This window comes from Canis lupus, chromosome X (assembly GCF_011100685.1).
Source record: "Canis lupus familiaris isolate Mischka breed German Shepherd chromosome X, alternate assembly UU_Cfam_GSD_1.0, whole genome shotgun sequence".
NCBI classification, from domain to species: Eukaryota; Metazoa; Chordata; class Mammalia; order Carnivora; family Canidae; genus Canis; species Canis lupus.
The window spans coordinates 79,994,114-80,021,751 of NC_049260.1; the positions used below are offsets into that span (position 1 = coordinate 79,994,114).

A 27,638-nucleotide genomic window follows, 5' to 3' on the forward strand; every position below is an offset into this window, starting at 1 on the left:
CTATGTGCTTCATAACTAGATTTTATTATTTTCATGTATTTTTTTCATTATCATTATCTGTATGTAACTAACTTACTCTTGTATTGTCAGTGTGGTTCTGTATTTATAAAGGATTTGAGAAGACTGAGTCCTACCTAGGGCTCATCACCTATTCCCTGCTTTACCACTACCTCTCTCTCTACTCTCCCTTCCATGACTATATCTATCTCCGAGATTTGCTAAGAGAAATAATGAATAACTGGAATGGCTATTTATTTCCATCTGAATAGGACAAGCCTATAAAACAAAAAGTGGAGATCTTAAGATGATGTGCGCCAAAAGGAAGTATGGTAGACTAGTTCATCAGTTAGAAGTCAGCACAGCTGTCTTAAGTGACCAGGATACTATTTATAATTTTCTTCTGCAACAATTAGGTAACTTAGAGTTTGATTCTGGATCCCCAAAGTACAAGTTGACTGGCTTTATTACTTTTGAGATATTCCCCCAAATTGGAAGTAATCTGAAATATAGCAATTTGATTTTCCAAAAATAAATTTGAGAAGTTTGGTGTTTAATGAAAACTAGTACAAGTCTAATTTGCAAACTAGAGGATTCTTTTATGACCACCCCTTCATTTTTTGTTATGTATATCAAGATATTCCCGCATTGATTTTTGTTTAAAGCAGGTACATACATTTTAACAACTTTTTTTTTATGTGACCAGTATTCTAAATTCAGGAACATGTCACATTTTCTATTCATAGGACAGACCCAGAATGCTAATGTTCAGCTTGGAGCCATTGCAGAACAATAGAACCTTAATACACTGTTTTGCCTGGGGGAAGCCGCTTATTTAATTATCTAAATGAATTACATAAGAACGCAAATTCTTGCTAAATTGAAATCAACACATTGAAGAATTTATGTTGTCTCCTGGATAATTTCAAATGGTTCTGGAAAAAGAATACACATTTTCCCCAATTACTATATTTTAAAGCACAGCCCTTGAAAATAGTTGTAAGAACATAAATTATTCAGGGATTTTTTAAGGATTTTATTTAAGATCTTCACATGGCATCACATATTCATTCTCTTGAACCCCTTAAACTATATTTCACCCCCAGGAATTCATGTAGTCATTAGTCTTTGCATTTGGTTTTATTCTTTGTTTCAGGTGTAGACATCTTAAAAACTGTAAATTCCTCTAATAAAATTGTGACTTTGCACTTTGAGTATCCCTTCTCACTCACCTTTACTTTGCTTTCCATTCCAGACACCTGCTACCTTCATTCATTATAGCTAATGGACAGCCTTTCTTGGAACTCTTCAGATTCTAATCCTTTCCTTTCTCCACCTTCTACTTCCATCAATACCTAACTGTTCATTGCCATTCTTGCAGTTATCTAATCTGATCACATAACTCATGCTAAAGTGTTAATGACAAATAATAACTCAGTATGTATTTATCCCAGCTGACATTTCAATAATCAGGAAGTTTTGTTACCTTAATAAAATTTAGGACATAACGAATGATTTTTGTACTTTATGACAGGTGATAGGATGGAGGGGGAGTTTTTTGAGTACTTGACCTTCTGGTGCCCCTAAAATCATACTATATGAGATGCATCTATTAATAATTAAACTTGAATAAGTTGAATGAGCTTGCTGACAAGACAAAGAGCTGCCTGAAGTGAAGATAGAGATACTTGATTCCAAATGTCAGTAGGTTTGAGCTTCCCATCAAAAATGGCTACAAATTATTGTTACTACATATCATCTTATGTTACTCAAATATGAGAGGGCTTGTGAACTTATAAAATAAACTTAAGCAGCAGTTTCTTTTATTATAATAATAATTAAAGCTAGAAGAATTTTCTTCTCCTTGTTATGTGATGCTTGAGAATTAAAAAGTCATTTTTTGCATGCCAACTCTGTTTCAGGGATCTTTGTTAATCCTGTGCAACTGGTGACTCCTGTATGATACTAGGGGTATTATTGATAGTAGGAAAAACACATTTATAGTTTAAGGCATTCCTTGTTATTTTACTGTATAATATTCACAAAGACCAGTGAGAACTGTGAGGCTATTTAACAGTCTAGAATGCAAAACCAAACTTTTTTTAAGCATTCTCCCTGTGTGTTTTCAACAAATGGTGTTTTAAATTAATTTCTTATAAAGCATATATTGTAATTGAGAAAAGGCATATCCTATAAATTGGATTTGCTGGTTTGGGTTCAACATCTCATTGAGGGAGACAATCCATGACAACATGGCCTTCAGTTGAGATCACAAAACAACTTCTATACGGCCCGTGATCCACAAGGTGGCACCACTGAGCAATTAGTTTATCTTAAGATGACTTCTAGGTTCTCTAGATAATGCTGAAGAATAATGTTATCCCTTTTCAAAACCAATATCAATCACTTCTAATGAATAGAGTAAGAAAGGGAAAAATTATGACTTTACAGTGGATAAACTTTGCAGACATCACTTTAACCAAGTACTCAAGGTTAACATCACTGGTGATCAGTCATTGTTATACCATGTACTCCTGACATGACATGGTGAGAAGGGCACTTCACCTTTGTGACATTTTTTTCCTCAAACCCATAACCTGAGTCTAATTATGAGAAAACATCAGACAAATCCAAAGTTAAGTATATTCTACAAAATACTTGACCAGTATTTTGTCAAGATCATAAAAAACAAGAAAGAAGACTAAGGAACTGTCACAGATCAGAAGGGCCTAAGGAAATATGACAGTTAAATGGAATGCAGTATTCCAGTCTGGGTTTTACAAAATAACATTAGTGAAAAAACTGGGGAAATCTGAATAAGGACTACAATGTAGTTAAGAGTATTGTACCAATATTAATTCTTAGTTTTGACAATTGTACTGTAGTCATATAAGATGTTAACATTAGAAGAAGTTGAGTGGAAGATAAATAGATCTTTGTGATGTATGATCTTTGAAACTATTCTCTAAGTCTAAAATTATTTGAAGTAAAAACTTTAAGTCAAGGAACTCTCAAAAATACTAGGTTAACAGGCAGCAATTTTCCATTTATTTATTATATGGATATACCAGAAATCTATAAAAGCTTGAATAATGGTTAGGCATATTAACCCAGTATATGGTTTCAAGATCTGGAGTTTATTTCCTCTACAGACACAGTGAACATATTTACCAAACCCCACAGTAGGATACTTTGTTTGACAAAATATGTTTATGTAACTTTCAAGTGAGAGAATATATCACAGGTAATAAAAACCAAGTTGATTATCTCTGTTCTCTGCCCTTTGGTGGCACCTTTCAGTTATCTCACTAAATGTGTGTTATGAGATTGATAACTGTATTCTAGCCTTGCCTTTTAAAAACTCTGTGGCTTACTAACCACCGGTCATATGAGACAACATATGGATAAGATCTTTCTAATAAGCCAAATGTTTGTGTAGCACAGAATAGGAGTTTGGACTATAAATATCCTCTTAGAATCAACTAAGGAAATATTTTTAACTTCCTTTTTTTTAAGATTTTAAAAATTTATTCATGAGAGACACAGAGAGAGGCAGAGACACAGACAGAGGGAGAAGCAGGCTCCTGGCAGGGAGCCAGATGCAGGACTTGTTCCCCGGACTTGGGATCATGCCCTGAACCAAAGGCAGATGCTCAACTGCTGAGCCCCCCAGGCATCCCCATTTTTAACTTCTTTAAAGGATGTGTGAGAACCAGTTTTCAACATGTTATATCTGTGCATACAGATATGAGAAAATTTTGACTTAAAAATTCTTATATAAATGATTAAGAAAACAATAATTTATAAGCCTTGATAAGAGCTAAATAAATAAAAATATTAATGTATATTTTCTCCCAGAGATGCAAATTAATTTGGGAGTCTCCAACATATTCACATGAAAAAGAATGAAATTGGACCCCTATCTCATATCACTCACAAAAATGAACTCAAACTATGTTAAAGATTTACATAACCTGAAACTGTAAAAATCCTAGAATAAAACATAGGTGGAAAGATTTCTTGACATTAGTCTTGGCAATGCTCTTTTGGATATGACACCAAAAGCATAAGCAACAAAAGCAAAAAAATAAATGAGACTACATCAAACTAAAAGTTCTGTACAGCAAAAGAAATCCTCAACAAAATAAAAAGGCATTGTATAGAATGGAAGAAAATATTTGCAAACCATCTATCTGATAAGAGGTCAATATCTAAAATATTAAATTCTTTTTTTTCTGATCAGTCAATAACCTATAGATTTTCCTTTCCTTAAAAAATTCTAGTTTTTGGTAGCTATCATGCTCCACCCAAAACCACTCACCTGATTTTAGACATTTCGTTATACATTAATTCATAGTTTCTGAACCCTATACCAAGTCTAGCCTATTCCCTTATCTTGATTGATATCCTTCTATGTGTACCAATTTCCTAGGGCTGATGTAACAAATTACCACAAACTGGATGGTTTAAAAGAAAAAAAAAACCGTTCCCTCACAAGTCTGGAGACTAGAATTCTGAAATCAAGGTGTCAGCAGAGCCATTCGTCCTCTGAAGTCTCTAGGGACAAAGTCTTCCTTGCCTGTTCCAGCTGTGGGTGATGCCAAAAATCCTAATTGTTCCTTGATTGAGATACACATCAATTTCTGCCTATTTCCTCATATGGCATTCTCCCTGGATATCTATGTCCAAATTTCCCTCCTCTTAGAAGGACACTAGTCATTGGTTTTAGGGACAACCCTAATCTAGGATGACTACAGCTTAACTTGATTATATCTACAAAAACCGTATTTCCAAAAAGGGTCACATTTACAGGTACCAGTGGTTAGAACTTCAACATTTTTTTTTGGAGGACACAATTCAACACAAAACATCTTGACCTAACTCTTTCAGGCTTGACTCCATAAACTAAAAACAGCAACCCATGCCACTTCCCATCAATGCTGTAACCATCTAACCAGTATAATTATTTAATGCTTAATTATTTGTCAAGAACTGTGGTTAAGTCAAGGTGGCAGCATTTCTAGAGCTACTTTAGTTACTGAAAAGTTTTCTAATCCATTTCTGACACATGGCCCCATTTACAAACAGTGGCATGCTCAATAGGATTGAAGTAACCTTAAATGTATGGGATTAAAACCTATCAGTCTTATCAGTGGGAAAAAATAGAGAAGTGTTGACATGCTTGTGTACCATGTAACATTGGTGGTAATGGTAGAGAGTTCTTTTCCTTTTGATTTTCTTTGATGAATTGGCTTTATTTTGATGAGAGAACTTGTAGGAATCATCTCAAAATAGCATTCATATACTTCAAAGTAGATGCTTTATAAAAAGAGATTTGACAACAAACAAGTAATATACTTAAGGATCACATTTCTGAAATCAGTTGATCTTTTGCATCACTCACTGACAGGTTACACCAAGATATTAATACTATTCAGAGACACCATTCCTCATTTGATCATTCTATAAGTAAAAACTGTTGCTGTCTTTCACATGAGAGCTGTGACTAATGACAGTCCTTTTGTTTGAATACCCCTGTATTTCCTACAGCTGTGGCAACAAATCCATGTATTAAATACCTAAAACAACAGAAATGTATTCACTTACAGTTCTCAAGACTAGAAGTCTGCAGGGTCATTCTCCCTCTGAAGGCTCTAAGGAAGATTCCTTTCTTCCTTCTTCCTAGCTTCTAGTGATTGCTAGCAATCCTTAGAATCCCTTGGCTTATAGCTCCATCATTTCAGTTTCTTCTGTCTTCACATGACTCTCCTCCCTCTGTGTGTCTGTGTCTCTGTGTCCAAATCTCCCTCCCCTTTCTGTTACCAAGACAGCAATCATTGGCCACTATAATTGACTATAATCCTCATTTAACTGGACTACATGTGCAAAGACATTATTTTCAATTAAGATCACATTCTGTAGTTATGGGTTAATCTAAATTTTTGGGAGACACTGCCTAACTCACTACAGTGCCCAAATCAAATCTTGTGCTAGATAAGGCATTATATTTTAAGTTGAAGTCTTACTCATATAAATACAAAACTGAATTTTTCTATGACTACAAGTTGAAATATTTTTTTAAGATTTTATTTATTTACATAGAAAGAGAGTGAGTGAGTGGGGGGACAGGCAGAGGGAGAGGGAGAGAGGGAATCTCAAGCAGACTGCACTGAGCACAGAGCTGGACACAGGGCTTGATCTCATGACCCTGAGATCATGACCTGAGCCAAAATCAAGAGTCAGATGCCTAATTGTGCCATCCAGGTGCCCCTACAAGTTGAAATATTTTAAAAGGCACCAGCCACAAAATGAGAGCTCTGATTCCTAACCTCTGTGTCCATTTTTGAAAATTATAAGTTTATAACTTGTACTTTCATTTAGGATAAGACTAAATTTTTGGAACTCATAATGTTTCCACTACGAATCTTTCAGGGGCACCTGCGTGGCTCAGTTAATTAAGTGTCCTGCAGTTGATTTAGGCTCAAGTCATGACCTCAGTGTGGTGAGATCCAGCCGGGCATGGGGCTCCATGATCAGTGCAGAGTACTGCCCCTTCTGCTCCTCACCCTGGTCTTACTCTCCCTCTCTAAAATAAATAAATAAATAAATAAATAAATAAATAAATAAATAAATAAATAAATATGAGGCCAGCATCACCTTAATTCCAAAACCAGACAAAGACCCCACCAAAAAGGAGAATTACAGACCAATATCCTTGATGAACATGGATGCAAAAATTCTCAACAAGATACTGGCCAATAGGATCCAACAGTACATTAAGAAAATTATTCACCATGACCAAGTAGGATTTACCCCTGGGACACAAGGCTGGTTCAACACCCGTAAAACAATCAATGTGATTCATCATATCAGCAAGAGAAAAACCAAGAACCATATGATCCTCTCATTGGATGCAGAGAAAGCATTTGACAAAATACAGCATCCATTTCTGATCAAAACTCTTCAGAGTGTAGGGATAGAGGGAACATTCCTCGACATCTTAAAAGCCATCTATGAAAAGCCCACAGCAAATATCATTCTCAATAGGGAAGCACTGGGAGCCGTTCCCCTAAGATCAGGAATAAGACAGGGATGTCCACTCTCACCACTGCTATTCAACAAAGTACTGGAAGTCCTAGCCTCAGCAATCAGACAACAAAAAGACATTAAAGGCATTCAAATTGGCAAAGAAGAAATCAAACTCTCCCTCTTCGCCTATGACATGATACTCTACATAGAAAACCCAAAAGTCTCCACCCCAAGATTGCTAAACTCATACAGCAATTCGGTAGCGTGGCAGGATACAAAATCAATGCCCAGAAATCAGTGGCATTTCTATACACTCACAATGAGACTGAAGAAAGAGAAATTAAGGAGTCAATCCCATTTACAATTGCACCCAAAAGCATAAGATACCTAGGAATAAACCTAACCAAAGATGTAAAGGATCTATACCCTCAAAACTATAGAACACTTCTGAAAGAAATTGAGGAAGACACAAAGAGATGGAAAAATATTCCATGCTCATGGATTGGTAAAATTAATATTGTGAAAATGTCGATGTTATCCAGGGCAATATACACGTTTAATGCAATCCCTATCAAAATACCATGGACTTTCTTCAGAGAGTTAGAACAAATTATTTTAAGATTTGTGTGGAATCAGAAAAGACCCCGAATAGCCAGGGGAATTTTAAAAAAGAAAACCATATCTGGGGGCATCACAATGCCAGATTTCAGGTTGTACTACAAAGCTGTGGTCATCAAGACAGTGTGGTACTGGCACAAAAACAGACACATAGATCAGTGGAACAGAATAGAGAACCCAGAAGTGGACCCTCAACTTTATGGTCAACTAATATTCGATAAAGGAGGAAAGACTATCCATTGGAAGAAAGTCTCTTCAATAAATGGTGCTGGGAAAATTGGACATCCACATGCAGAAGAATGAAACTAGACAACTCTCTTTCACCATACACAAAGATAAACTCAAAATGGATGAAAGATCTACATGTGAGACAAGATTCCATCAAAATCCTAGAGAAGAACACAGGCAACACCCTTTTTGAACTCGGCCACAGTAACTTCTTGCAAGATACATCCACGAAGGCAAAAGAAACAAAAGCAAAAATGAACTATTGGGACTTCATCAAGGTAAGAAGCTTTTGCACAGCAAAGGATACAGTCAACAAAACTAAAAGACAACCTACAGAATGGGAGAAGATATTTGCAAATGACGTATCAGATAAAGGGCTAGTTTCCAAGATCTATAAAGAACTTATTAAACTCAACACCAAAGAAACAAACAATCCAATCATGAAATGGGCAAAAGACATGAAGAGAAATCTCACAGAGGAAGACATAGACATGGCCAACATGCATATGAGAAAATGCTCTGCATCACTTGCCATCAGGGAAATAAATAAAATCTTTTAAAAAATAATCTTTTAGAACTTTTTCCTTTCATAAATATCATTGTTCTCATGACTGAGAGCATACTAAACACTTTACAGGTCATTGGATTACTTATGTATCACTCTTACCTGTGATCATTATGGCAAAACTTATTTAATGTATAAGAGGGGTCCAGTGGAAAGATGTATCTGCATAATGCCACATAATCAGTTGAAAAAATGTTGAGTATTAGCACCTCCTTTTTCCCTATCTTCAATCTGAAATTTTTACTTTTCATATAGATGCTCTGGTGCCATGTATATCTAGACTAAAGATGCTAAGGAAACAGTGTCTTCAAATGGCCAATAATGTCCACTATTTTAATACAAACACAAAAAAGCAAAACTACTCCATAAACTTGCTTGATTTTTCAAGTGAGCTAGTTGAAGTTTCTTTTAAAATATTCATAATTTAGGGGCACCTGAGTGGCTCAGTTCATTAAGAACTGGACTCATGATCAGCCCGGGTGGCTCAGTGGTTTAGCACTGCCTTCAGCCCAGGGCCTGATCCTGGAGACCCAGGACCCTGCATGGGGCCTGCTTCTCCCTCTGCCTGTGTCTCTGCCTCTCTCTCTCTCTCTCTCTCTCTCTCTGTCTCCCATGAATAAATAAATAAAATCTTTAAAAAAAGAGAGAACTGGACTCATGATTTCAGCCCAGGTTATGATCCCTTGGGTCATGAGATCAAGACCTGCATGAGGCTCGTGCTCTGTGGAGAGTCTGCTTAAGATTCTCTCTCCCTCTTCCTCTCCCTCTCACCCTGCTTGCACTCACTCTTTTTAAAATAAATACATCTTTTAAAATAAAATAAAATAAAATAAAATAAAATAAAATAAAATAAAACACTGATAACTTAATATTTCTGTTCTCTGTAGAATACCTGATATTTCTTCTATATGTAATATGCTATTTTCCATAATAGGCTATGATGTTTGACCTTATTTAATTATTTATTATTTAAAAATTTTAATTCCAGTATAGTAAACATACATTTTATATTAGTTTCAGGTGTACAATATAGTGACTCCACAATTCTTTTTTTTTTTAATTTTACTTTATATTTATGATAGGCACACAGTGAGTGAGAGAGAGGCAGAGACATAAGCAGAGGGAGAAGCAGGCTCCATGCACCGGGAGCCCGACGTGGGATTCGATCCCTGGTCTCCAGGATTGCGCCCTGGGCCAAAGGCAGGCGCTAAACCACTGCGCCACCCAGGGATCCCTACAATTCTATACATTACTCAGTGCTCATCTCATAAGTGTAGTTTTAATCTACTTTACCTGTTTCACCCATCCACACCACTCCTTTTTAGTAATCATCAGTTTGTTCTCTACAGTTAAGAGTCTGTTTTTTTATTTGTCTTTTTTATTTCCTTTTCTCATTTGTTTTGTATCTTAAATTCCACATATAAGTGGGGGCGCCTGGGTGGCTCAGTGGTTGAGCGTCTGCCTTTGGCTCAGGGCGTGATCCCGGGGTCCTGGGGTCGAGTCCTACATCAGGCTCCCCACAGGGGGCCTGCTTCTCCCTCTGCCTATGTCATTGCCTCTCTCTATATCTCTCATGAATAAATAAATAAAATATTTTTAAAAATTCCACATATGAGTGAAAACATATGGTATTTGTCTTTCTCTTACATATTTCACTTAGCATTATACTCTCTAGCTCCCCATGTTGCAAATGACAAGATTTCCTTTTCATGGGTGAATAATATTCCATTGTGTACATATATGTGTATGTATATATGTATATGTATATATGTATATATATATATATGTGTATGTATCTGTTCTCCTATCAATGCGTGCTTCTTGATTGTATAGATAGCATTTAATGTTTGTTACTATCCTGTGTTTCAGGGACTCCATGAAAAAACTGGTGCATTTACAGCTGTTAAAGTAATGAATGCTCGTAAGGTAATATATCTTGTCCATATTCTGTTCATTTAATGGACTGTTTATGGTGTTGGGATAAACAGCTTGGAAAATAGATGTGTTTTAATCATTAGTATACAAAATTATAATTGTGTTAATCTGGATTTTTATATTTATCAATTAATATTTCTATCCATTAGTATCATATTTTTATTATTGATTTATTGTTTTTACACATAAAATGTTTCACTCACAGTGAAAGGTCTACATATTTTGGCATTCTTTAAGAATGAAGAAAATATCTATATTCCTGTCTACTTCTAGTTATCTGTTTCTAGGGATAGCAAAGAGGAGATTTCCTCTAATATTGTGTTCATTCTCCTGTTTTCCATCATATATTTCTCCCTGACCAACCTTTCCTTTTGAGAATTGAGGCCATTAGATTCTCAATGACAGGCAGAAGGAAAGAACTTGTCATAGATGCACATTTTTCAGGCATTTTCTGACAGATAAGCAAGAGGGACAGTTTAATTGACATTGTTCCTGCTAACATTTGTAAAGTTGTGTCATGGTTCATAACATATTGTCATAGAATTTGTTAAGCACTGATTTCTATCTTTTTTCTTCAGCATGAGTGCCTCACTTTTCAAGATAATATTAGCATGAACATAGCAAAGATAAAAAAATTTTCACTTCACTATACCCTAAAGAAAAATTCTCAAATGTTATGACTGAAAAACTATACATATTCACTGAACTGTTGTCAATGCCATAAACTGTTCTTTTCCAATTTGTGCAGGGAGTGAATTGCTGAAACTGTTTAAGGAGTTTTATGGTTTTTATTTTGCCAGTAAATGTCAAATGTTGAAAACCAATGTGAATTTCAAGGAATTTTGAGGTTTTGTGGATTTATTTTGCCCTACAAACCATGTCTTCCAAATAATCAGCCTAGTACTTTTTGAGTGTGCCTTTCTAAAATAATTATTTCCTTCTTTTGACTTGAAAAATCTTTTACATATATTTAATTTACCTTTTAGGTACTCTAACTTTTGAAATATTTAAAAAGTATGTTCAACCCATAGATAGTTTCAATTACCTTGTTTTATAAGGAGAAATAGCACTTTCCTAACATCAAATGGTAATGTTCCCATTAACATGGCAGTTAAATCTGTTACTATGAATTTAGTGCCAAGTTTCTGTATATATAAGAATTTGATTTTTTGAAGTAAAATTATTAGTGAAAATTGAGAGAGGAATAATATTATGTTACTCTTCCACTTAGTGCCAAAAGAACACAAAATATTTAAAAATAAATCATTCTCCGAGTGTACCAGTGGATCTAATAACATTTTGTTCTTGATTTTGCAGACCCCTTTACCTGAAATAGGAAAGAGAGTGAGAGTGAATAAATATCAAAAGTCTGTTGGATGGAGATACAGTGTGAGTACTGAAAGTCCCCTCTAGGTCTCAAGCTGTCTTTCCTTTAATTTTCAACTTTAAACTAACCCTTTATATCTTTATCTTTAGAGGGACATCGCTAAAATATTCTTGCCTGGAAGTGATAACATATTACCTTTTAACACATTCATTCACATAGATTCAATCATTGTACTTGAACACTAACATCTGTCATAAAGCAGGAGCTAGAAGAAATGGTTCCCTGAACAGATAAGTGTTGACAGCAGGTGAAGAATTGATTATATCCACAGAGCATAGAACCCTCTAGCTGAGTAGTAACAAAAGAGATAAAACCAAGAGAAAATTTTTCCTTGAATTGGCCTGCACAAGGTCTTTTTTACACCTTTCACATGGTATTCCAGACTGACTGGCTATTCCCCCATTGTGATTCTAACAACATTGCTATTGTATATGAGCTAAAGGAAGACTATCCTTTTTTTATTGTAAGAACAATAGCAGACAGAAAACCACAGACTATCCAAGCTAAGTCTTCACACATCTGGCATAGTACTTGATTAGATAACGGAGTGTGAAGATCCTTTCTACTTGAAGCTTTTTAACTGTCTTACAAAGCAGTCTCTATGACTCTAATAATTTTCTGGCTCTAGAATAAGGTCAGACAAAGAAAATTCTTTTTTGGTAGATGTTGGTGATCTATCAAAATATTCTGTGAGCCTAAAGACAGAATTCCTGCTCTTATCAATATAATTCATTGATATCTTTTTTCTTACTTTTCTCCTCAGCTATCTGGTATTCAAATATTTTAAACCTTTGTGCCTTAATAAATATTATCTCAGGATTTAAAATAACGTTTTCCATTAGCACAATCACATTCAGAAAACATTTGTATTTATATTAGAAAGGTATTGGTAAACAGCTTCATGATTCATCTAATAAGTACCTGGCTCCTGTTTTATTTACAATGTATCTCAGGACACAAAGCATATCCAAGTGAAAGAGTGCTGATTAATAACATGGTTTGGTAGATCAAGAAGCTGCAAAAGGCTAAGGAATGAAAAATATAATCTTTGACTAATTTTGGTCTCATCAAACATTTCTGTTAATAAGTCCCTTTAAAGATCTTTCCCCAAACCTCTCTGGTATTCTTTCCACGGGGAAAAATATTTTGGTTCTAGAACTGGGTGAAATTATAAAGGAAGTTGTGGTATCCTTGAGCTGCTTATTTTTGACGAAAAGTAGGATGTTCAGGCTACTCTGGGATCAACTGGCCCTGAGCCAGGAAATGCTATAGCATCATGTTACTGGGATGTGTGTGAGAGTTTTAAATTACCCACTTGGCCTGATGGATATAATATACTTATGTATTTTTCACAAGCTCAACTTCCTGTTAATTGAGAATGGCAAACACACTAATGCTTTTCAAACATATCTGATCTTGGTTTACTGGTTTTGGGGGAGTTTATATTTATGTGGGAAACTCACTCTTAAAACTTTTCTAATTGGTAACTTAGAACTCTCTGATTATATATTTTAGTAAGAAAAATAACTGTTAGCTGATCATCCAGTTAGTATCTCTAAATCATCCTGAATCCTTGGGGATAAGAATTTTGTGACTTGTACACACATCTCTTTGGGTCAGGGATTTATGGAAATAGCAATAATATGGAAGTCCAGACACATGAGTTTAAATACCAAGCCTATCACTAAATTGCTAAGAAATACTTGGAAAACTGGTCTTACCTCTTTTGGCCTCTGATTCCTTATAGGTAAAATGGCACCAGAATATTTGGCCTACTTATAAACAGGGTAAAAAATATGATCAAATGCAACTGCATAGCTGTCTGGAGCCCAGCTATTCTCCTACTTTTGCTTGGGGACATGAACTTTCTAACTCAGAAAAAAAAAAAAGCTATTTGATAATTAAACTATGAAACAAGTTAAAGGACTCAGTCTGGCCCTTGCTTCTCTTTTACATGTACTTTGTGTTCTTACCCTCACATCATCAACTCATTCCTATTTCTTGCACCCTTTGTGAATTCATATTCCTTTAAAGATAACCATGGTGCCTTGCTAGGAACTGAGAGTGTCCATGTACATACAGAACTGCTCGCTCCCAAGGTTTTTTCTATATGATGACAGATGATGTTACCATTTCAAAGGAAAGCCACATCAGAGGGAAAGCAGAAAGTTCAGTGGTCCTACATGGCAAGAATGAAAGTCACAAGGATCAACTTTTAGCTTTGTGGAAAACAGGTTAAGGGAATTCAAAGGGAGCTTATTAGCTGAGTTTCCTTAGGACGCTGGGATGAGGTTGGAACTTGAACTTCTATATAATTCTCATGCTACAAGTTGATTGTTTTATTTATTTCTGCCTTTGTTACACAATAAATACAAAGAAAGAACCTGTCATTGGATTTCCAGCTGGAGAAACCATGCCCTGTCTCCTTCCCCTAAAGACAAATAGGTGTCTAGATTTCTTTTCTAGTTGTTGAATATTTATGGAAAATAAATGTTTATCTACTGGAAAATCCCAGGGAAACGTTAAAAAATGTTCTGCAGCTGCTAGTAATTTCTCTGATATTTCAAACTTTTTACAAGTTATATTACGAATATTTGGGGACATTTCAGAACCTAGTACATTGCCTTATATTTATTTCATAACTATTTTTAAAGTCTAATCACACTGTAGCTAAATATTTTAAAAATGCCTATCTTTTCTACTGGGTTTCAGAAAATAAGCTAAGAAAGAAAATGAAAGCTGACTAGATATATTCAGCTATCTATTAATTTCAGCTAAAAAATGTATTTTCCTTAACCCCCAGGGTCATCAAGTCAAGGTAATTAAAGGAAATTCTGAGGAGAACTAAAGATATAGGTTAATTCCTTGATACTTTTCATGCTGGTTGACCCTTTTCTGATTCATTGCCCCAGAGAAGTCAAAGGTCTTTTTTTCCTGGATTTCAGGACAGGAACTCAACTATTTTTAATTGAAATGTCTTCTTTTCTATTTTTGGTTATTTGAGGAACCTCCATACCATTTTCCACATTGGCTATACCAATTTACATTCCTGCCAACAGTGCATGAGAGTTCCTTTTTCTCCATATCCTTTCCAACATTTGTTATTTCTTGTGTTCTTAACTTTAGCCACTTTACTAGGGTAAAATAAGTCAGACTGAGAAAGACAAATACCATATGATTCCACTCATGTGCAATCTAAAAAAGCCAATGAATAAACAAACAGCAGAATCAGATCTATAGGGCAGCCCCAGTGGCGCAGTGGTTTAGCGCCGCCTGCGGCCCAGGGTGTGATCCTGGAGACCTGGGATCGAGTCCCATGTCGGGCTCCCTGCGTGGAGCCTGCTTCTCCCTCTGCCTGCGTCTCTGCATCTCTCTCTCTCTCTCTCTCTCTCTCTGTGTGTGTGTGTGTGTCTCATGAATAAATAAATAAAATCTTAAAAAAAAATCAGATCTATAAATACAGAGAACTAAGTGATGGTTGCCAGAGTGGGGGAAGTGAGGAGTTGGGTAAAATAGATGAAGGGGAGTGGGAGATACAGGCTTCAGGTAATGTAGTGAATTAGTCACATGGGTGAAAGGTGCAGCATAGAAAACATAGTCAATGGTAAAATAATAGCATTGTATGATGACAGATGGTACCTACACTTGTGGTGAGTATAGCATAATGTATAGAGAAGTTAAATCACTCTGTCATACACCTGAAACTAATGTAACATTTTATGTCAACTATACTCAAATTTAAAATTTTAATTAAAAAATTACTTACACTTTTCGGTCAAATAATCTTTTCTTTACATACTACAACATATTTACTTTGTACAGTAAGAGTACTCTTAAAAAGATTATGTAAATTGAACTTTTATAGATGTATTAGGTGAGCTTTTTTATTATAATCAATTGAAATTTAGAGCAAGTAGGAATTCAAAGGACCCAGGTGGTAAATCCATTTGTCAAGTGTAATCACTTCCTGAGTCATTTCATATCACCCTCAACTTCATTATGCACTATCCTGTGTTCATCAATGATTATGTCATTCATGTATGTGAATCTTAGTTCCTTGTATGTAAGTTCATTTAAGTTAAGGATATGATATATAAATGCATAAAGAAATTATATGCTTATTGGAAATTCCCAACAATTTAACTTACTTTTCTTAAGTTAACATTTTAAGATATTTTCTCCAATGCATTGCACCTGTATACACATAAAGTGTGATTATTTTTTTAAAATATTTTGTTTATTTATTCATGAGAGAGAGACAGAGACAGAGACACAGGCAGAGGCAGGCTCCATGCAGGGAGCCCAACGTCTGACTGGATCCCAGGTCTCCAGGATCACATCCTGGGCTGCAGGTGGCGCTAAACCGCAGTGCCACTGGGGCTGCCCAAGTGTGATGATTTTTAAATTATTGAGAAGCAAAGAGCTTTTTATCGATTGGCTAAGAATAGTTACAGATAGATTATGGAACATATGGGAACTACTTGGTTGTCATGGGACAAGGGTAGAGCTGAGTCTTAGGGAGAGAGAATAGCTTCCTATTTCACTCCACTATAACAAATAATGATAGAAACAAAAGTTGCTGATGTTTGTAGGTTGGGGTAAAAAGTGGAGAAAGGTGTATAATTCTGATAACACTCTAATGAAAATGAGAAGGTCAAGTAACAAAGATACTGTATGATAATACCTTGCATTTATAACATTCTTCTTTCAAGGACTTCAAAGAACTTTAAATAAATTGTCCTATTTGATTCCACTAATTTTCCATGGAGATGGTAATGGCTGCCAATGTCCATCAGATTTCTGAAGATGAATTCAACCTTGGGAAGATTAAGTGAATTTCCAACCTTTAGCTATTATTGATAAAACCCAGGTGTACTAATGCCCAGTGTAGATGTTCTGCTCCCCCCTCCTTTTTTTTGAGAGGGGGGGGGATGAGGGAAGGAGGCAGAGGGGAGGAGTAGAGAGAGAATTGTAAGCAGGCTCCACACTAGGTGGAACCTGAGATCATGACCTGAGCCAAAATCAAGAGTCAGATGCTTAAATGACTGAGCCCAGGCACCCCTAGATGCTCTTTTCTCATGACATCATACTGTCTTCTACTAAAAATATCTCTTGAAATTATGTGTTATACCTTGGCAATCCCATCCAAAAAGATAGCTTCAATTATCACTATAGAGGTAATCCTCAACAACAACAGTACCTTTAGCCCTGATTTGTCCCCTGAGTGGCACATGCATATCTTTATTCTGTGCAATTCTATGCATCCATATAAAGGAAGTACATTTGTGTTTATTGATATAGAAACATGCACTTTAGGTATTGAATAAGACATGCAAGTTGCAGAATAATGAGATATATATATTCTGGAGGAATAAAAATATTTAGAGGAATATACACTCAACTGTTACGACTAATAGAAGAAAATATTCAGTGAGTGTACAGCATTTACATATTTTACTTCATATATAAATACATTTTATTTATAATTTATATATATAAATACATTATGTACTTATACATGTATGTATAAATGACTTTAAGCATATCTTTATAAAAGATTAGCAAAGATCAAACCAGTACCTTTAAGATACAATGACTCACAAACCAATCAACTCAGTGTGGTACAGGCATAAGGACAGAGATACCAATCAGTGGAAAGGACTATTTCTGTATATCAATGGTGGATTTTTGACAAGGGTGCAAAGACAATTCATGAAGAAAAATAGTCTTTTCGACAAATAATGCTGAGACAACTAGATATCCATATGTAAAAGAATTAACTTGCACCCCTAATTTATATGAAAATTAACTCAAAATGATCAAATACCTAAATGTGAGACTAAAACTATAAAATGCTTAGGAGAAAACATTGGGATAAATCTTTATGACCTTGGATTTGGCAAAGGATCCTTAGATATGACACCAAGAGTATAAAGAATAAAATAAGAAATAAATAAATCAGACTTTATCAAAATTGGAAATTTTGATAATCCCACAGAATGGGAGAAAATGTTTGAAAATCATATACCTTATAAATACTTGGATGTAGAATATATAAATCTTACAATTCAATAATAAAGAGACAACCCAGTCAGAAAACAGAGGCAAAGATTTTCAATTAGACATTCCTCTGAAGATCATATACAAATGGCTAATGATCATTAGTATGATTAACCATCAGAGAATTGCAAGGGAAAACCACAATGAGATACTACTTGAAACCCCCTAGGATGGTTATAATAACAAAATACAAAATAATAAGTGTTGGTGAGGGTATGGAGAAATTGGAATCATCATTGCTGTTGGGAATATAAATATATGCAGCACTGTGGAAAATGATTTGGCATTTTATCAAAATGTTAAATATGGAGTTAACTTTCGACCTAATCACTTCCTTCCAAGGTATATACCAAAAATAAATAAAAACACATATTCACAAAAAAACGATATGAATGCCACAGTAGCATTATTCATAATAGCCAAAAGGTGGAAATAACCCAATTGGTGAATGAAAATGAATAAAATAATAATATGTAATATAATATGGATGAATCTTAAAAAAAAGTTATTCACGAAAGTTCACATACTATATGATTTTCATTTATATAACATGCCCAAGATAGACATAGAAAATATATTAGAAAATTATATTTTCTATAGAAATAGAAAATATATTAGTGGTTGATTAAAGCTGGGATGTGTGTGTAGCAGAATTTAGGAGTGATAACTAGAGTATGAGGCTTCCTTTTGGGGTAATATAAATGTTTTAAAATGGATTGTGGTGATGGTTGCATAATTTTGTAAATATACTAAAAACCTTTGAATTTTATACTTTAAATGATAAATTTATGGTATATAAATTATATCTCAATAAAACTGCTACAAAATAAATAAACAAAATTGTAATGATTCTATTCAGTGAAAACTTTATACAGTGGCCATTGCTGCTGGTGCAGGGATCAAACTTTGAGAACCACTGAATTAAAGGATCTTCAATTAAGCTTTATTTTTCCCCCAAATTCCTGGTTAACCAGGGGTCTCCATTCTCTGACAATCCTAGTTGAGATTTTATTATCAACTGCTGTGTGGTACAATGGGTAGCCATAGGATTTCCTTTGTTCTACTGTAGTTTAGGATCCCATAGTCATTAACTGGCATAGCTTTAAGGGCTTTATTGTCTATCTTCTATTCTTATTCTTCAGGATGAGGAAGAGGATCTCAGGACTGAACTCAACCTGTTGAAGAAGTACTCTTTCCACAAAAACATTGTGTCCTTCTATGGTGCTTTTTTCAAGCTGAGTCCTCCTGGTCAGAGGCACCAACTTTGGGTATGTATTTAATTACCTTGATCTTATTTCCTAAGACTAAGTCTCAGTTGAGGAAATACACTTTAATAAGCTGAGATGTCACTTTTGTCCACAGGAAAATTTAAGGACTCAGCTGCTCAAAGTAGTATGACAAAATGTAATCTGATTCCTGGATGTGGGAGTGAAAAATATGGAATAATTTCAGTAAACTTAAATTCCTGTCAAGAGGCTTTAGGGCAAAATAGGGGAGGGCTCAAATAAACACTGGGAATATTGAACATATTTCTTTTCTTTTTTTTTTAATTTATTTTTTATTGGTGTTCAATTTACTAACATACAGAATAACACCCAGTGCCCGTCACCCATTCTTCCCACCCCCCGCCCTCCTCCCCTTCTACCACCCCTAGTTCGTTTCCCAGAGTTAGCAGTCTTTACGTTCTGTCTCCCTTTCTGATATTTCCCACACATTTCTTCTCCCTTCCCTTATATTCCCTTTCACTATTATTTATATTCCCCAAATGAATGAGAACATATAATGTTTGTCCTTCTCCGACTGACTTACTTCACTCAGCATAATACCCTCCAGTTCCATCCACGTTGAAGCAAATGGTGGGTATTTGTCATTTCTAATAGCTGAGTAATATTCCATTGTATACATAAACCACATCTTCTTTATCCATTCATCTTTCGTTGGACACCGAGACTCCTTCCACAGTTTGGCTATCGTGGCCATTGCTGCTATAAACATCGGGGTGCAGGTGTCCCGGCGTTTCATTGCATTTGTATCTTTGGGGTAAATCCCCAACAGTGCAATTGCTGGGTCGTAGGGCAGGTATATTTTTAACTGTTTGAGGAACCTCCACACAGTTTTCCAGAGTGGCTGCACCAGTTCACATTCCCACCAACAGTGTAAGAGGGTTCCCTTTTCTCCGCATCCTCTCCAACATTTGTTGTTTCCTGCCTTTTAATTTTCCCCATTCTCACTGGTGTGAGGTGGTATCTCATTGTAGTTTTGATTTGTATTTCCCTGATGGCAAGTGATGCAGAGCATTTTCTCATGTGCATGTTGGCCATGTCTATGTCTTCCTCTGTGAGATTTCTGTTCATGTCTTTTGCCCATTTCATGATTGGATTGTTTGTTTCTTTGGTGTTGAGTTTAATAAGTTCTTTATAGATCTTGGAAACTAGCCCTTTATCTGATATGTCATTTGCAAATATCTTCTCCCATTCTGTAGGTTGTCTTTGAGTTTTGTTGACTGTATCCTTTGCTGTGCAAAAGCTTCTTATCTTGATGAAGTCCCAATAGTTCATTTTTGCTTTTGTTTCTTTTGCCTTCGTGGATGTATCTTGCAAGAAGTTACTATGGCCGAGTTCAAAAAGGGTGTTGCCTGTGTTCTTCTCTAGGATTTTGATGGAATCTTGTCTCACATTTAGATCTTTCATCCATTTTGAGTTTATCTTCGTGTATGGTGAAAGAGAGTGGTCTAGTTTCATTCTTCTGCATGTGGATGTCCAATTTTCCCAGCGAACATATTTCTTTTCAAATATAGTTTTGCTGCTTTTAACTTTTTATGTACATTTGCTAGTAAATTAGAGGTATGGCTAAGAAGACTATCTAATAGACTTGCAAATAATGACTGGATAAATATCAATTCTAATTAGCATTTGGCATGAACATATGAAAGCATTTAAGTTTTTCTAAGTATATGCATTTATGTTTAAACATAAATCCCAGGAGTTCTTTTCTAAATGGTTAGTTGACTTATCCTTTTCTTAGTCTATTTATGCCTATACTATCACAAATTACTGATCAATGAGATGTAAATTTTAAAGGGTATCTATAACTTACACTATAGTTGCCAGAATTGTTGCTGCTTCCCACTATAGCAGAAATAGTCATATAACAAGAAAACTGAGCTTTAATCAAGGATAAGTTTATTTAGAAAGGAATACTTAGAACATAAATGAAGCCAGTGTACACTTGCTGGCTACATTCTATTTCCAGTTCAAATCAAGAATAGCATTGTTTTGGGTTACCTGGGTTGCTCAGTCAGTTATGCGGCTGCCTTCAGCTCAGGTTATGATCTCAGGGTCCTGAGATCAAGCTCCAGAGCCCCACATTAGGTTCTCTCCTCAACAGGGAGTCTGCTTCTCCCTTTCCCTCTGTGCTCTCTCTCCTTCTCTCCTTCTCTCACTCTCTGTCAAATAAATAAATAAAATCTTTTTAAAAGACCCAAAGAATAGCATTGCTTTTAAGAATAATAACAGACTTTTCAGAATCTTCAGTTGGCAAGGAAAGATTGTGATACTTCATATAATGGACATTAGGAAGCAGGACTGGGAACATTATAGAAAGATTTTTTTTATAGAAAGATTTTCAACAAGGGATTGAATTGAAATAGTTTTTCTCAAACTTTAGCATGCATCAGAATCTCCTGAAAGCCTGATAAAACACAGATGGCTGAGCTCCATAGAGTTACTGATTCAGTTATTGTGGGATGTGAGTCCATGAATTTGAACTTGACAAATTCACAGGTGATATTGATGCTACTGGTCTGGATACTACACTTTGAGAACCTCGAATCTTTTCTTTAGCCCTGTTTTCTTCCAAATGTCCAGTTGATTATATCCTCTATTGTCTGACAACTCCAGTTGACATTTTATGAAATATTACCACACAGCTTTAACAGCAACGGGTATATTTTTGGGATACAAAATTTGTCTTTCAATATATTTTTACTTACAAGTTTTTTCATTTTGACTATATAGTAGTCTCCTTATTGGATACATTTATCAGTACTCAGTTCATTCAATCATTTAACATATTCATTTAAAACCATCTATTTGCCATGCCTTCTGCTAGATTTTGGAGATAAATGAATAAACAGAATAGACTTGTCCCTGACCCATCAGAGCTTACAATCCATTTTCAATGACTGGTATCAGTCAAATAATCACACAAATGAATAGGTAATGGTCTGAAGGGAAATAACTTGCTTCTATGTGGGCACTTAATCTAAATTAAGTTGGGGAACAAGAAACTCTTCTTTGAGAAACTTTTTCCTTGAACTGAGATCTGAAGGATAAATAATTATTGTGGAGGTAGGAGTTTTTATGGGACCATTTGCACTTTCTTCTCCATGTAAATCAAAACAAATAGGAAGTAAGTAAATTACTAAATAACTACCATTTATAAAGTGTATTTGCTGGGCATCATGCTTACAAAGCTGGGAAAATAATTGAGAATGTCTTACATTCCTTTCAGAGTAGAGCTCTTCTGACTCAGGTAATATTAGCAAGATTTTCCAGGGTGCATCTGAATGAATGGCTTTAATTCAGGTTTGTTGTGGCTCAAAATGACTTCCTTTTCTTCCATTACCACAGCTGTGCCCATATTTAATATAATTAATAGTTTATATATTCATTTATATTTTATATATAATAAATAGATATTTTATAGCTATGTATATATAATATATATTTGCATATATATAATATAGTTAATATAGTTTAATAAAAATTAAACTTTTGTGGTTTATCTGTAGTACTGGTTTTGTTAGTCTGTTTCTTTTGTTTCATGAGAGCATACTCAGGTGAAACACATGCAATACTATTAGTTGTGAATGAATATAAATTTAAAAAGTGATTTCCTGAAAAGAAAATGTTAGTATTCCAGAAGGAAATAAGGTAGACTTTTAAATATTCATAATTTGCAGCCTATCTTTTTGGTTTCCTTATTCTACAGCAAAAATTAACTTGCCAACAGTTAAAAAAATACATGTTTTGTTATATTTATATAGCAGTTTTGATGCATAAACCTGTGCTTAAAGAAAAGTTTCCTGGGTTGATTATACCTAATCTCTTTCACATTGGCCAATCCTTTAGTTAGCTCATATGGGAAAGGAAATTTACTAGCTGGGCACCTAATTCATTGATGGCAAAAAGGTAAATTTTCTGAGAAATTGAGTTTATTAGTGAAGTAATATCTGAATGAGATGCTATCAATAATAATAGTCTTAAAATAGACTTTCCTTAGCAATAAATCATTTGGAAAAAAAATCTCTATAGGAATGTAATTGACAGTTTTCCCCTTGGAATTGTAGTTTGCCAGTATTTTAGGGAAAATAATCTAGAATTTAAAATAAAAACAACAATAAAAACAAATCTAGTCTTAATTTCGATGTATAAATCCCTTTGAGATCCTTCTTTCCTGCTTTTTCACTTGCAATCAAATAGTTCCCTTGATGGTCTTTCTCCTTGCACTCTGGTCATCACTCAGGTTTGCCTCCCGTACAAGCTTATTTCTAAGGGCATGTAATCATTCTGTTTTCAATAAACTGAATGTTCTTCCTTCTCAGTATGTTAAAATACTATCTATCCTTCAAGGCTTAGATCAAATTCCACCTCCTAGTTAAATATCCCTGGTGTAGTACCTGCTTTTCTTCCTTCTACAGATCTTTGGATATGTTCCAACTCTTTAATTCCACTAGCCTTTAGAGACTTCCACCAGACAATTGAGCCAGCCTTTGCGATGTCTTAATCTCTAAACATCACATATAAATACAAGTCATATGGACTAAAACCCTCCAGATATTTTCAGAGAATTACTTTCTAATTCTTGACACTTTGCTGGCTTCCCTGCAGATGGTGATGGAGTTATGTGCAGCAGGCTCGGTCACTGATGTAGTGAGAATGACCAGAAATCAGAGTTTGAAAGAAGATTGGATTGCTTATATCTGCCGAGAAATTCTTCAGGTAAGTCTTCATGTAGTCATTCTCCTCTGGCCTTAAAACACCTGGAAGCAATATATGCAGTGTACCTTATACCTGCCAATATAAAATGGTTTAAGATTCTGAACATAACCTCTGGATCAGGATACCAAGAAAAAAACAGAAACAAAAACAAACAAACAAAAAACAAATGGCTTTAGAGAGAAAGCAGATTTTCAGGTGATGTCCTTAACTTTAGGTACATTGCAAGATGGGTAATCAGGCCCTTCTAAATCATGGCCTTTAATGGCTGTCAGAGTTAGACTGTTGTGTTCATGGATCATGGAAATAACCATTTGGAATATTAATTACGTTATTTGGATTTTTAGAGTTATTTTTAAAAAACAACAACGTAGCACTATCATTAGAGATTAAGAAAAAAGTAAGACAAAGGTCAGTATTTTACTGAATGACCCCAAACCATCCATAACCATTTTGCAGACAGATACCCTGTTTGAATAATGCCCTGTTTTTAAAACTTGCTTTATTTTGAATACCAAATTGGATGAAAAAATCTTCTTAATCTACCACAATCAAATTTTTCTTTGTGGCTTAACTACTCAGGGTCACCAGAGGAGGATATTAACAGAACTGGATAGCACCACTGATACAATGTTAGAATGTCCTTCCTCTCATCTTAGTTGGATTCACTTGTGCTAATAGTATAAATAGTTGGGTGTAAACTGTGGACTGAATTTAAATTCTGGTTCATCATATATTAGCTTTGTGGCTTGAATCAGTTACCTAATTTTTCCAGATCTCACTTTTCTTGACTGTAATATGGGGTGATATTAGTATCTTCCTCGAAGGATTGTAGTGGCGATTTCATAATTTCCTAAGTATTAGCTGTTTTTACTGTTACTTCTATTATTAATCCCCAGTGATTATCTGGAGCAATCTCCCTGAAGCCAGGTCAGGGGTTAGGCAGGTCACAGGTTAGTTTTAGTGGTGAATAGGCTGGGGCCAGCACGGTAAGCCAATACAAATTGCAAATGCTTTAAAATGAATTTCCATATTCCCCCAATTCCTCAGCCTACAAGGTTGACTAGAAAATATTTTGGATTAAACAAATGGTTGGATGAGGAATAGAGTAAAACAATGGCTGAGCTATGATATTTAAGATGTCCAGGTCTTCACTCTTATGGTTAGTTGGAAATATGGAGACTAGAAAGGAAGGTAAATGGCCCAATGTATACAAACATTACTTTTTGGTGTTTTTTTCCTTTCATGGGTGTCCTGATTTATTTTCCTTTCCTTATAGCCAAAAGTTGTATTTCTGGGAACTGGTTGTAGGAATTCCAGCCTAAAGAAAGAATTTTGTCTGAAAATGCAAATTGGGCCATTTTTCTTACCAAAAGCTTTTCCAAAGATACTAAGAACGGTACCAAAAAAAGAGAAAATATATATACTGATGTGACTTTTTAAATAACTATATATCTATCTATGTGAAGGGTTTAGCTCATCTTCATGCACACCGTGTAATTCACCGGGACATCAAAGGTCAGAATGTGCTCCTGACTCATAATGCTGAAGTAAAACTTGGTAAGTTTGTTCTTATAGTACTTTAAGTGAGGCCCCAGATATTTTAATGGAGAATAACCCTTTTAAGATACTATGTGTTGTTGTTGTTGTTTTTTTAATCATGTCACTAACAACATCTTCTACGTATTTAGGCTGTGTTTTCCTTGCTTACAAAACCAGTCAAACTTTGAAAATTTGTTTAGGGAGGGAGATGGAGCAGGAGAAAAATGCACCTTTAACTGCTTCTCTAAAATCATGTGGTTAAAAACAACTCTGAAATAATAATGGAAAGCTTCCATTTTGGTCATTGTTTTGCTCTCTATTAAGTTATAGGTATTAGATTGATTGCAATAATTGAATTGCATCTTAATTATGTGAAGTTTCTGTGCCATGGACAAGGAAACAAAAAGACAGTTCTTCCACATCACAAAACCATATTTTCCAAAGAATATCAAAGAACTTTTAAATGACTTAACTACACATTGCTTCTTTGGAATTTCCCCTCAAATATATAAAGAACTGATATCAGTTACTCCCATAATATCCAAATCAAGTTTAGAATTAGAAATCAAAAGGCCAGAAAGTCCCTGACTTTCTATTCCAGGATTCAAAATGGCATAATATATTTTAAAATAACACACATATTGTCTCACAGGCACACAGGAAAAAATGTATTGCATCCTTTAATGTTTAAAATAAATATTGTTGGTTTTAAAATAATACCCTATGAATAATAGTAGTACTAGGCAATGTCAGATAACCTCATTGATATAGAATATGAATCACTGGTTATTAGATCATGTATTTTTTAAAAGATTTTTATTTATTTATTCATGAGAGACACACACAGAGGGAGGCAGAGATATAGGCAGAGAGAGAGGCAGGCTCCATGCAGGGAGCCTGATGTGGGACTCGATCCCGGGACTCCAGTATTACGCCCTGAGCCAAAGGCAGGCGCTTAACCACTGAGCCACCCAGGGGTTCCAAAATCCGGTGTTATTTTTAAATGATAATCAATTCTTAGCTACCATGTCTCTAGCATGACCTTATGATAGTTCCCATTTTCCTGATAAACAACTATAACTACAGCAGGGATTTTGTTCATTTATTGGAAGGTTTTCATTGAGTATTTGTGAAAGAAGCTTGTGGATAATTGTTCTTGAAATAAGAAAAGAAGCAATTTCAAGAAAATGTATTATGTCTTAAGTTTCTAAAAGCTACAAGGCTAGCAACACAATTTTAAGACACTGTGTAAATATACAAGAGGAATTTGATCTCACATTCAAATGGTCAGGATACAGAGTCTGTCACAAAGCTACATACACACTATGTTCACATATGGCAGCACTCCCATATATCTGAGTCAAGTTTCTGGCCAACTCAACCATTTGCAACACAGAAGAGGTATTGTAAGTAAATGAAGAGCCACTGAAAACTCTGTCACAAAGTCCCTACACTAAAGCTTATGTACTTTACTTTGTAGGAGAGACCTTTTAGTTAGAATTTAATCAGGCTTATTTTATATACAACTCTTATACATTTGAAACATTTCTTAGATTCCAGTATACTTTTAAGCAGCATATTTATAAGAAGGTTGCAGAAGGCAAACCCAAGGGCATCACAGGGAGTGCTAGAAAGGAAAGAGACTGGAAAGTGATCATATTGTAATTGCAATTGATCAATAATCCTTACATTCTGGTCCTTAGGTCATTAAAGAAAAGTTAAATTATGCCCCTGTTGAGTTCTCATCTCTAATTTTATCTAAATTTCAAGCTTTTAATTTTCCTTTTTCTTCCATCCATCACTCTTTATTCTAATCTTCCCTTTTCATTTTCTTCCCTGAATGTCATATATATTAGCTCATGGACTTCATAGGTATTTCTTGGCCCTTAAAGTTGGCCCTCAGGGATAGTAAGAAAGCTAAGCTCTGATAAAGTACTCTCCTAAAAAATCGAAATAATGAGATTGTTTAATACCCAATGATGATTTTAACATATTACAGATATCTCATGTTTTTAAAAAATCTTTTATTTTCATTATTTTATTTTATTTTTATTTATTCATGAGACACATAGAGAGAGGCAGAGACATAGGCAGAGGGGGAAGCAGGCTTCCTGCAAAGAGCCTGATATGGGACTTGATCCTGGATCCTGGGATCATGCCCTGAGCCAAAGGCAGATGCTCAACCACTGAACCACCCAGGCGTCCCAGATATCTCTTGTTTTTAAGTCCTTCCTTAAAGACTACTTTAAGCTCTTAACTTTTTAATTTTTCATTTCTT

The 27,638-nt window shown here is 35.0% G+C and overlaps 1 protein-coding gene across 2 annotated transcripts in view; it reads left to right on the forward strand.

Annotated features, from left to right (window-relative positions):
* The window catches only part of NRK (Nik related kinase), a 146,860-nt gene that overhangs the window by 58,277 nt on the left and 60,945 nt on the right, over positions 1 to 27,638 (forward strand). For both annotated transcript variants that reach the window (XM_038587977.1, XM_038587978.1), the window contains exons 3-7: positions 10,307 to 10,363; positions 11,690 to 11,761; positions 18,962 to 19,087; positions 23,711 to 23,821; positions 25,288 to 25,378. In XM_038587977.1, the coding sequence (XP_038443905.1) occupies positions 10,307 to 10,363; positions 11,690 to 11,761; positions 18,962 to 19,087; positions 23,711 to 23,821; positions 25,288 to 25,378 (457 nt within the window). The remainder of the gene's footprint in view (positions 1 to 10,306; positions 10,364 to 11,689; positions 11,762 to 18,961; positions 19,088 to 23,710; positions 23,822 to 25,287; positions 25,379 to 27,638) is intronic.